Source organism: Carlito syrichta, unplaced genomic scaffold, assembly GCF_000164805.1.
Source record: "Carlito syrichta isolate Samal-C Ts95f unplaced genomic scaffold, Tarsius_syrichta-2.0.1 Scaffold117309, whole genome shotgun sequence".
NCBI classification, from domain to species: Eukaryota; Metazoa; Chordata; class Mammalia; order Primates; family Tarsiidae; genus Carlito; species Carlito syrichta.
Window position 1 is genome coordinate 229,082 of NW_007061405.1, and position 12,376 is coordinate 241,457.

The following is a 12,376-nucleotide window of genomic DNA, read 5'->3' on the forward strand; positions in this document are numbered from 1 at the left end:
ATTGGAGTTCAGTGGCCGCTCCCGGCCACCGCAGCCTCGACCTGCTGGGCTCCGGCGATCCTTCCGCCTCAGCCTTCCAAGTAGCTGGAATTACAGGCATGCACTACCACGCCTGGCTGATTTTTTGATTTATTGTAGAGATGAGGTCTCGCTGCCCAGGCGGGTCTCCGAACCCACGGGATCAGGCAATCCACTCACCTCAGCCTCCCAAAGGCGCGGGATTACAGGCTGAGCCACCGAGCCCGGCTTGTGTCCTGTTTTTTATCCTCCTCCAATTTGAAAAATAACAAGGCAGTTGCCTTTTTTTTCTAATATCCACTTTCTACTTGCAAAATGAACCTCCTCCCACAGAATTCAGAGGGCCTTGAAACCACTAGCCACTAGGAGCAATTCTGAAAAATATCTTCAGGGGAAAAAAAAATACACTTTCCTGTACTTGATTACAACTCTCCTTGGAGAGATGTGGGTTGATTAATATTAAGCTGGTAAATTACTTTATAACATCTACGTTGTAACTTTGGAGATGCTAATTTATACTTGAAATGCTCTTATAACTAATTAGGGGATAGGCAGTGTTTTCTTCATTGTATGTAAGAGAAAATTGAATGCTGAGAGATTACTAGATTTGCCTGAAACTCACATATCAAGTTGAGTATGTAAGGAGTACATTGTCTGGTGTGCTTTTGTTAAAATCTCCTGTTTGTAAGGAAAGCCTGTCATATGGGATTGTACTTCTCCATGAACTATTAAAGGGTCTTTTCCTCCTCCAGATTTTAGTTTCTTAAGGAAGTAACTAGCTGGCAGGGAAGCCCTTGCTTATTTACACTGAGTATCCTCTTGACATCAGCAGGGGGTTACTTTTAATTACATGTACAAGTATAAATGAAATGATTAGCTATTCTCATATAAACACAATTATATCTCTCTAAAATAATGCATGTGGAAATGTTATAATCTAGTGATAAAGATAAAGCAATCTGCGTGACCCTATCTTTGTATGTAAACAGTCATTATGTTTTTGGCTGCACATTTTGTTGTTGGGGTCAAGTATGATTGGGCTTCATTGAAGGATTAAATAACAAAAATGTCTTTTACAGTAATTAGTGTTCCCTATACAAAGCTGAAGTGAACTTCCTGCCATTTTCCAAGGACATTTCTTGCATGTAGACTTTAGCCCAGGATCATATTCAAAAGTGGTATATACATAAAGAAGAACAAAATCATGAACTTCACAGCAACCTGGATGGAATTAGAGTTTATAATACTGAACGATCTCTCACAGAAACAAAGAACTGAGTATCACGTGTTCTCACTCATAAGTGGACCTTAAACAACTACCGTATTACTATAAAAAAAGGATTGAAAATGGCGAGATACTGCGGGGAGTGGGTGGAGAGGTAGGGAGGTGGCATTGACAGTAGTCGATATCTGCCTGGGGAAGAGGGGCACACCTCATCCATAAGGGTACCTGCACAGTGAATATTTGTATACCTAGCCCTGAATTGTACCCCACAATTTTAAATAAAAATTTAAATAATTAATTAATTAACACTGTGCTTTTTTTCATTTTTGGTTCATCTCTTTTTCTCTTTGAACACACCCTTAAGCAACTTCCTAAGAAAGGAAACGTGTATGAGAGGTAATATTTTAGAAAGGTGACATGTCTAAAAATGAAGTCATTATACCTCATCCATAACTGATAATTAAACAATAAAATTTAAAGGTACATTTTTCTCCATGAAAAAATAAAAGTGGCATATAATTACTCAGTCTACTATTTCTGAAACCAGAGGTCCTGTTTTGCATCTAGTTACTCCCTCACTGTCCCCTCAACAAAGTAAGTTTTGAAGATAAAGTGGAACATGTGGGCTAATCAGTGCCAGTAGCTAATATATCACTTCTCCAGCTTTGGACAGATCTGGAGATCACACTTTAAAGAAAAGAATCATGGAATGCCTAGAGCTGAAAAAGTTTGATTTCCTTGGAGCACAATAGTTCACTGCAGCAAAGTATTTTAACTCACTGTCACTTAGGATTTTCCTCTGAAATTGAAAGCATGGGCTCATATGTTCACTCCCAAAACGTTTACCTAAGTCTTAGCAAAAAAATTAGAACTTTCAATGTAGCATTTTTAGATACAGTTGCCTATTACATTCATTCCACTGCCATTTTGAGATGAGGAAGTACTTGTGAAAAGGCTACTCTTTTATCACTATTTCATATTCACTCTCTCATGGATATAATAATCTTTCAGCTAATTTTTTAAAGTACAGATATACGTTTGTGGAGTCAATCAACTAGTCAATGTATATTTAATGAGTATTTGCTGCTGAATTAAAGCACTGTCTTAGTAAAATGATGGAAAATTGTGCCACCTCACAAGTAAGAAGAGAGTAAGAATTTGAGTCAATAGTAGGAGGCATTGGGAGAAGACTGCATTGAAACTCGGATATTATCCTAACTAGAGGTAAGAATTCAGATTAGAGCCGGGCTCGGTGGCTCAGCCTGTAATCCCGCGCCTTTGGGAGGCTGAGGTGAGTGGATTGCCTGAGAGCGCGGGTTCGAGACCTGCCTGGGCAGCAAGACCTCATCTCTACAATAAATCAAAAAATCAGACGGGCGTGGTAGCACATGCCTGTAATTCTGGCTACTCGGAAGGCTGAGGCGGAAGGATCGCCGAAGCCCAGCAGGTCGAGGCTGCGGTGGCCGGGAGCGGCCACTGCACTCCAGTCTGGGCCACAGAGTGAGACTCCAACTCAAAAAAAAAAAAAGAATTCAGATTACTCACTCTGTTCCTCTGTGCCAAAGTTTCTCAGTTAATGGAAAGCTATTAAATGTATTGGAAACCACAAAGTACTATGCAACTGTGTGGAATTGTGATGCACCACAATGATTATTAACTATAAAATGAAAGAAGTTATCTAAACAGTTTCCAGGGTGACTTCCAGCATTGCATTACCAAGATTATAGACTCCCTGGGCCTGTCATTTGAGCATGAGCTCAGTATGTGTTGCATAATACCTGGCACATGCTTAGCACACTATTGATATAAATACTTATCCCATGATTTAAAGAGGTTGGACCTCTCTTAATCAACTATAAGTGTATTTCCTAGTTTTCTAGAAACAAAACCTTATTAACTGACAGTAGGTATACTGGAAAAATGCCTTAGGGGCCTGTGATCACTTCCTATTTATATTTAGAAGACTGAAAAAGAATCACTGGGCAACAGTATGAATGTTTAACTTGACCATTTCTTTCATGAATACAGTAGCTTTCTGCTACCAAAAGACATATCGTAATGAAGATTCCTTGTCATTTCAGAGCTGAGCTATGCCTGGATCTTCAATGAATACCCTTCCTATCAGGATAATCGGCGCTTCGTTTCTCAAGAGACTGGGAATCTATATATTGCCAAAGTTGAAAAATCAGATGTTGGGAATTACACTTGTGTGGTCACTAATACTGTGACAAACCACAAGGTCCTGGGGCCACCCACACCTCTAATATTGAGAAATGATGGTGAGTTTTCTAAGTAATTTTGTTAATTCTGTGTTTTGTGATCACAGGCTGAATGTGGAAAGATATTACCTTACTGGCACACAAAGCTTGATTGTCTAAATTAAATTTAAGAAAAGTTAAATGCATTCTACGTTTGGTACCCATATTTTCTCCACTTGTGTATGAAATAAACCCATGAATCCATTTTGGAAAACTAATTAGAAATCTAATTGCTAATCTCAACAGGAATAGGATGTGAATTTAGGTGAATATAAATAACAAAGGAATGTATTTCTTGTTTCTCTCCCACTTAAATTATATGCATAGGCAGAATGAAGTGAAAGGTTCAGCAATCAGCTCATTAATCAATTCTATGTAATTTAGCATTCATTGTCCAGAGGAAGTTTTCAATTATCCAAATAACCTCTGGATTTACAATACTGAAGACATAGTCTCCATCACAGTGACATGCAGACATAATGAGGCTCATTTGAGACAGAAGTTTTAATTCCCCACACTATTGTGAGACTATTTCAAGAAAATATATGAATTTCACCTTTATTACCTAAATGACTTAACAACATATGGTAAGTCACTGTGTTCTTTTTAAAGACAGTCTTGTACACCACAATCTAGGAGTACCCTCCTTTTCCCACCATGGGTTTTCATATATGCTATTCCTTCTTCCTGAAACGCTCTTACTTCCCTTAGTCACAGCCTCTCACTTAGATAACGGATACTGATCCTTTCAGTTTCTTCAAAGACACCACTTTTTCCAGGAAGCCATCTCTGCTTGCCCACCCCACCACCCACCGTGCTACATCAGGTACATTCTCCATCAAGCCCACTACTATATTCCAAAAAAATTCTATTCTATATCACCATTGCCAGTGTGGGTCACTGTCTCCCTTACTGAAAACTTGCCATTTTAAAAGCACATGTAGTACCTTCTGGCCATCTCTCCAGCACTGAATATAGTACTTGGAACATAAAATGTTCTCAATAAAAATTTTGGAATAAATTAAAACAAAGACACACTTAAGCCCTCCAATAAGGGCTGAATGATGATTTAAGTAGCCATATTGACATGTTTAGGTTTCTATTCTTTTTAATTCATTTCCTACCTAGTATATATCCAAATCTTCCATTAAGAATAGGAATGACTAGACCCATTATACAGGGGAGGAAACTGTCAGCCAGGAACGTCAATAGCAAACATTTATTAGGCGCTTATGTGTGCTAGTCTTGGTGCTCAGCACTTTACATGCTCATTCAAATATTGTGCAATTATATGATTAAATTATATGCTCATTCAAATCTCATGCATCATTTATAGCTGGGGAACTGGAACTCAGACATGTGAAATAATGAATCTCAAAGCCACATCATTTTTTTAGAAAACAATGACTCTTAGGATTTCCACCTAATACCCATGTCTTATTGACTCCAGAGTCTGATATTTTAAAGCCTCATTATTCTCCTTTGTGTTATACTATACCACCCCCTACCTGAATTTACACAAGAAATACATGACTAATTCAAGACTAGAAATCAGATTTTTACTCCTCAAGTTTGTTACTCTTTCACTCTGAATTGCCAACGACTCTATGCCCATGGGGAGCTCTGAACCTGAATCTTCTAGGACAGGGTATTTACAAAAAAACAGCTTTGCAGAGAGGGTCTGAGTATACATAGACCATACTGTGGAATTTTTTAGCAGATAATTCAGATTTTAATCATTCATTCATTTAACAAAAATTTGTTTAGAATTTGCTGTGCGACAGCCACTATTCTGAGTACTAGTGAACTGTGTGATGGCCTCTATCTCATGGTACTTACATTCTTCTGGGGGATATAGACCAAATAAGCTGAAAAAGATAGACAAAACAAAATATCAAATTATTTTAGATAGTAATAAACCAGTATAATAAAATAGCAGCTCTGTGGGATGGGTGTCTACTTTAGAAATGGTTGCCATGAATATCTTCCTAAGGAGGAGACCTGTGAACTGAGACCAGAGTGATAAGAAGTCAGTCCCCTGAAGACAGGAAGAAGAAACATTCTAGGCTGAGTTTACATCACCTGTAAAGACCCTGAGACCTGGAAAAAAAAAAAAATATTTGACACATTCAGGGAACAAAAAGAATGTGAGTATGGTTGGAGCAGAGCTGAGTGGAACAGATTGAATTGAGGTTAGGAAGTCAAGAGTCAGACCATGGAGGACATAGGGAAAAGACTGAATTATTTTAAGTGCAATGAGAAGCCATTAGAGGATTGTATGCAAGAAAGCGATCTCTGTTTTAAAAACATATTTCTTAGCAACTATGTAGAAAATTAACTTTCAAAAAGCAAGAGTGAAAACTGGAAGTCCAATCAGAATACTACTGCAATAATTCAGCAGAGAAATGATGGTGACTTTAACAGGGGAGTAACAGCAGAGAAACAGAGACAATATATGGTTTGCATGTAAAGCTGCCAAGATTTGCTGATGCGTTGGATGTGGGAGGTGGTGAAAGACAAAATCAAGGATGAAACATAGGTTTCTGGTATAGCAACTAAGTGCATGGAGATGCCATTTACTGGAATGGTTTTACCGAACAGGTTTGCAAGGGAAAAAATCAAGAATACTATTTTAGACATTATTTGTAAAACCAAATACATGACTTCTCCCTTGGCAACAGGAAGAATTATTTGCTTTGTGCTTTTTTGTCCATCCCTCTGTCATAATATTCATCTGGCATATTCATATTTACTTGTTGGCTTTTCCACCCCACTCACATTATGACAAAGGGAAGATCATAGTTTTTATCCCGCTTTGTACTAGGCTCCAGCACTGTGCTTGCCACATGGCAAATGTTAAATTAGTATGTTGGATTAAGCTGCACTATATTAAATACAATTGAAAATTCTTATCAGCTTAAAGGAAAAATTAGGGAAGGTACCAGTTCTGTCTAGAGCTATCAGTGCTATCTCTCCAGACCTACAGATGAAGAATTTTCAAAAGATGCTCTAGTGGCATTTTGTAAGAAATCATTTAAAAATACAGCCCCTCTGGCCTCTCTCCAAAATGTTCTCATGCCAGAATATCCGTTCAGCAGTATTATCTATTTTGATGTGTCAAGTCACAGATATAATGACATTAACTTTGATGTACTATGACATAGTACAGTCAAGCACAGACATCACACAGAACTGCTGCTTCAAAAAGGAGTTGAAACTCAGGAACACAAGAATTCCAGAATCATGCACACTTAAAGTTGGCAACAACTCTCCTTTTTGCATGGCTTTTAGATTTATCTTGACTTATCTAGTATATCTTCATGGAGATGACAAATGCTTTACATTAGAATAGTTTATCACAAAATTAGCAGACTAAGGATCTCATTCTTCAGTCATTAATGCCCACTCAGTCTTAATTTCCTTGAGAGTTGCATGGTGAAAATTCATGTCTTTTGCATTTAAACTGGAGTATATAAAATGAATACTCAAACTACATTACCCAGCACAAAATTGGTTATTTAATTTGTTCTTTTCTGGAGATGAGAGAAAAGGAGAAATATAAATCAAGAAGAGATTGCAAAATAAGATGACATTCTTGTTAAAATACATTCTGTGAGAATAAAATCAATGAAATGCTCACTGGTATTTAGTGACTATATATGAAACGACAAGTGCAAGTTGAGTATGTATAGAATCTTTACAATCATTTTGATCATTAAATCACACTCAAAATTTCACATCCTCTGTCTGCCTCAGAGAGGTGAATAAGCAAGGCAAAGGAGTTTGTTGCCTCGCTGGTCATTTCCCATGCTAAGAGGAAATTTAGCTTAAAGAACTAGATTTCCTCAATATTCAGGTTGTTTCTTTGGAGTTCCAGCTATGATTCAATGTTTCCAGCCCAGAAGGTCATAGTGAGTTATAAAAAGTGAACTGTGAATGTTGGCTCAGGTCCATCTAAGAATCAGGTGTGACATGTCCCATGTCTATCCCACTGACTTTAGTTACCACTCACCCCAACACACACGAGTTCTGCAAGACCTTGGTATGCTCCATTCCCCTTTTTCCAGCTCTTCGTGTGGCTTACTCATTAATATATCTCATATCTTGACTCAAATGTGGGGCAGGATGGTAAGGATGCGTACCAGGAGGACCCTGGAGCAGTCTAGGTGGAACTCAGTCTCACCAATTATTAGCCATATGACTTTGGATGTGTCTGTTAAACCTTATCTATTTTACTGTTTTCTCATTGATAAGATGAGCATAACAGTCTCTGCTTCAGAGAGTTATTTTGTGTACTAAATTACATAAAAATGCTTTGAACAGTGACAAAATAGAAATACAACATCAATAACTTTTTTCCTAAGACATACTCAGCAAATTATATTATTAAAAAACAGATTACAATAGTGTATCAGTAGTATTAGCCTTGTTTTTAAAAATAGATGTGGATGATGGCAGAGAAAAGTAGAGTAATACTCTCCAAAAAGCCTAAAAGTATTCAGCTTTAAACTGTTTAACTTACAGTGGTAAAGTTTTGATTTTTTTTCTTTTTGTCTGTACTTTCTTGCTTTTCTAGATTTTTCAAATTTTTAAAACATAGTTTTGTAACAGGGTTAGATAAAAATTATTGAACCTAGCTTCACTTAGAGATATTTATATCTTTACTTTTTGGGAAAGAAAGAAACAGATACAAGAGAATTCAAATAAGAAAGACAGCATCAGCACAGATTCTTGGTTCCTAGTCACCATATTATTTAACTGAAATTCAGAAAAGACTGTTTGGGGCTCTAGACTTACACCATTACTTTATTTTTTCTTGTAATTTTTTGAAAATTTTATGTTGAGTATTATTTTAAGTAGTTGTATATTATTTTATAGTATTCACTTCCATGAAGTAGAAATCATGAGTTGTTATACAAATGTGAGAGAATTTTTAAAATCATAGTTTATAGTTATTTACCTAGATATTTTAAAATCTGCTTTTAAAGATAACGTAACTTGCTTTGTGGGAAAGTACACCTGTTGCTTAGGTACCATGAAAGGAAAAGATTACAATTGGGAAAAGTATATCATAGTCATTATTACTGCAGGTACTAAAGTAGTCCAGTGATCAATGTTAGCCCAATTACTGGTTATTAATAATGGTAAGTTTTCTCTATTATGTGCTTCCTACACAGGTCCCAAAGAATGGCCCCTAAATTTTTATAAACACAGGTAATAGGCCATCTATACACATAACTACTAGAGAAACAATAGATTTAGATGATAATCATAGTGGGTATTTCTTCTGTCTTTAGTCATTTACACAACTTTCTCTAAAATGATTAAAGGTGAAAAGAATTAACAAAGATTAGGGCAGTCTTGAGAAAATAAGATAACGTCTGTTACAATGTTTATGAACATTACATACACAGGTACATAATTCAGCATGAAAAAAATCATTGTTTAGCCTTTGCCTTTTTTCTGTGTTTTCCTTGAGAATGGGTGGAGATTGGTTTGGCAGTTCTTTTTTTTCTTTTTTCTTTTTTTTTTTGAGTTGGAGTCTCACTCCATCGCCCAGACTGGAGTGCAGTGGCTGCTCCCGGCCACCGCAACTTCAACCTGCTGGGTTCCGGCGATCCTTCCGCCTCACCCTTCCGAGTAGCCAGAATTACAGGTATGCGCTACTACGCCCGGCTGATTTTTTTGTTTATTGTAGAGATGAGGTCTCGCTGCCCAGGCGGGTCTTGAACCTGTGGGCTCAGGCAATCCACTCACCTCAGCCTCTCAATGGCGCGGGATTACAGGCTGAGCCACCGAGCCCGGCTGTTGGGCAGTTCTTTATCTTGCTTATTATAACCAAGACAAATGTTGAGCAATTTACAGCCTGTGTCTGTCTGATATATCTATGCTTTGCAAACTGATTGTTAAATATTTTTGAATATTTTCCCTACTTAGAACTCTACATAGAAGAGATGATACAGAACAAGGAATACTGATTATCCTATCTTTGAATTTCAGATTCTCTCTCCCTGTCTTCTTTCCCTTTCTCTCCTGTTTCCACATTTATATACATTATCAAGCATATGTATTATATACACACTAGATAAATTGTATTTGGAGATTAAAATGTAAACTTCAGTTTTTGAACTGTTTATTACACTGCAATATAAAATTAAAATACTTAACATTTGTATTGATACTCTCAAATGTAACTGAAATAACTGACCGTGTTTTCCAAGACCTCACCCATTTTCCCCAGTCTAATTTTATTTAGCCATGAAAACATCGAATAAGGTCAGCATCAAAGTATTTAATTTTCTCACCTTAAATCAAGCTTTCCCCAAGTGGAAAAGAGCCCAGCTAATGACCTCAGCATCCTGCAGTTTCAGGGCAGTCTGGGGTGGGACAGAAATAGATGTGCCAAACATGTCCAGGATTAAAAGTCATGAGAGAAAGTAATGGGATTCTGGGGTGTAGCTCTAGATTTATCCTCAACTCTCGTAAGACAAATCATACCATTTCTTTGATCCTTAGTTTTCTCAGCTATAAAAATGAGTGATTTATAATAAGTTATATCTAACTTTTCTTCTTGTTTTCTAAGATTCCAGTCACAACTTTCTAGCTTACTTTATACCAATGTCAATGTTTGTATCGGTCATATAATCCCAAAATCAAGGGACCAGTGTTGTTCGTTGTATCTGATTTCTTCTCAATGCTGACTACTGATTCTGGCAAAAAAAAAAAAAAAAAACTAGGTGCATTCACTCTTTTAGGCCACAGTGGACCATTGTGTAAGCCTTTACTTCTGTGAACATTACATCTCCTAGTGGCTCTGAAGATTACATTCCCCTCCAAGTTCTAAATTTAAGACTGAAGGAAACATTATAAATGAAAACGAGAGACATAGCATACTCTAAAATATTTTTGTTACAATGTGATCCTGCCAACTGTTTGCAGTAAAATTTCCTAATATTGCCCCAAACCTCATTAGATCCTCATGTGGGCATCAACAATCGCCCTTTATCTTCATGAAAAGATCAGCTTTATTTGTAGGCCACTTAAGTAATCTAGTGTCATATCTAAACCCCAGTGATTAAGGGTCTCTCTTTTAGATAGTAGACTTGCTCTACAACCTTTTACTGATAACCTAGCATTTAGACAAGTAACAAGTAAGAGATATGCCCTTCACTTCGACATAATTTTATATTATTTAAGATCTAGAGTTTATACCAAAATACTTGGCATTATTTTACTCTCACTTCTAATTGCAATTTCTGTGTGACTTTATCACAGCAATCATGTCTTGTTTTTAATTCTCTGACAGCATCACAGTTGAGGATCTGTGGGCATAAAACATGTTTTATGAGGAGGACATCGAAATAACTAAAAGATGTGAGATATTTTGCTAAACTGCCATTGCTAATCTGATTTAATGGCATCTTAATGGCTCTGGATATTTTGAAGGGTTGACAAGCATAGGAACTTGGCAGTTAGCTTTGGACCTCTATCACAGCCAATTCCATTTCAGGCCCATCAGGGCTAAAGGTCCTGGATGGTCACTTGGTTAGTCAGTTAGGAAGCATCTGTTAAGTGCCTGCTGTGTGTGGTATACTATGAGATAAAAAAGATGAAAAGATGTTATTTCAGCCCCAGAGAACTTACAATCATAGAGAACTCCAAATTGGTGAATGGGCTACAGTTTCATTCTTTATTGGAATTATTGAGTTGTGTTTCAAATAATACATTTACAGATAGAGAAGTGAAATGAAAGAAGGAAGCAGAGCTGTTTAGCCTAGAGTAGAGTTGACTTGGGGCATTGTTTTTATCAGGCATTTAACCAACAAGTATTTATTGAGTATCTGTTACATGCTTGCCAAAAGGGATGTAAGTCTTTCTCTGCCCTCACAGATAATAGTCTGATTGAGGAGCCTATTTGCAGTCTGAGGTAAGAGTGGGGCCATATTGGAGAGGAGTGGAAAATTAAGCAAGTTCACTTAAATTTCAGTTTTGGTAACTACTGTGGAACAGTGAAGGGTACAATGAAATTATGCATGTAATCACAGTTTGGGGGTGAATAAATCTGGTCTGATCTTAGAAATCACTCCAAGTTCCCATGAAGTGTTGGACAACCTAAGAGAGAGAGAGAGAAAAAAAAATTTCAAGCAGGGGCACAGTATTTATTTAAACCAGGCATCAGCAAACTCCTTCCCTCTGGCCAAACTTATCTGTGGTCTGTTTCTGTAAATAAAATTTAAACATTTCTCTATAGAAATGTTGAGTATTCTTGACTAATTATTAGATTCTATATAATTTTTGTTGCTATTGTAAATGATATATTATTTTTAATCACATTCCCTACTTAGTTATTGTTTATGTACAGAAATGTTGCTATTCTTGTGATTCACTTTCTGGCAAGCTTGCTGACATTTCTTGCTAGTTCTAATAGTTTGTCTGTTGACTGTCTCAAACTTTGCTATTGTCTACATTTCCTCTAAACCAGGGATCAGAAAACTAGGACTCATGGGCTCAGCATCTGTTTTTGCAAATAAAGTTTTACTGGCACACAGCCTCTCCCATTTGTTTACCTTTTGTTTATGACTGCGTTCCAACACAGTGGCAGAGTTAAGTAGTAACAGAGACTGTATAGTCCCCCCAAAATAGATAAAAATGCTTACATCTGGCCTTTAGCTAAAAACTTTGTTGACCCTTGACAATGTGATATCATTAAATACCTCAAGACTGTCCATTAAAAAACTATTCTTTGTGGCTCCAGACACTTGAATTAGGACCAACATGTACAGAGGTAAAGAGAGTGTTTAGTTCAATACAACATGAATAACTTTTTAGTAGGATGAATATAGGAGAACTTCCTTAAAGTTAAAATTGGTTTTAA

The 12,376-nt window shown here is 36.9% G+C and overlaps 1 protein-coding gene across 2 annotated transcripts in view; it reads left to right on the forward strand.

Moving 5' to 3' along the window:
• CNTN4 (contactin 4) overlaps positions 1-12,376 on the forward strand; it is a 339,871-nt gene that overhangs the window by 129,442 nt on the left and 198,053 nt on the right. Inside the window, exons 1-2 of one of the 2 annotated variants that reach the window (XM_008074489.1) lie at positions 2,988-3,076; positions 3,325-3,522. Coding sequence is in view for 1 of the 2 variants with exons in the window: in XM_008074482.2 (XP_008072673.1) it covers positions 3,325-3,522 (198 nt within the window). In the remaining variant the exon portion in view is untranslated. Of the gene's footprint in view, positions 1-2,987; positions 3,077-3,324; positions 3,523-12,376 lie in introns of those variants that run through there. The other variant, XM_008074482.2, reaches the window with a different exon arrangement.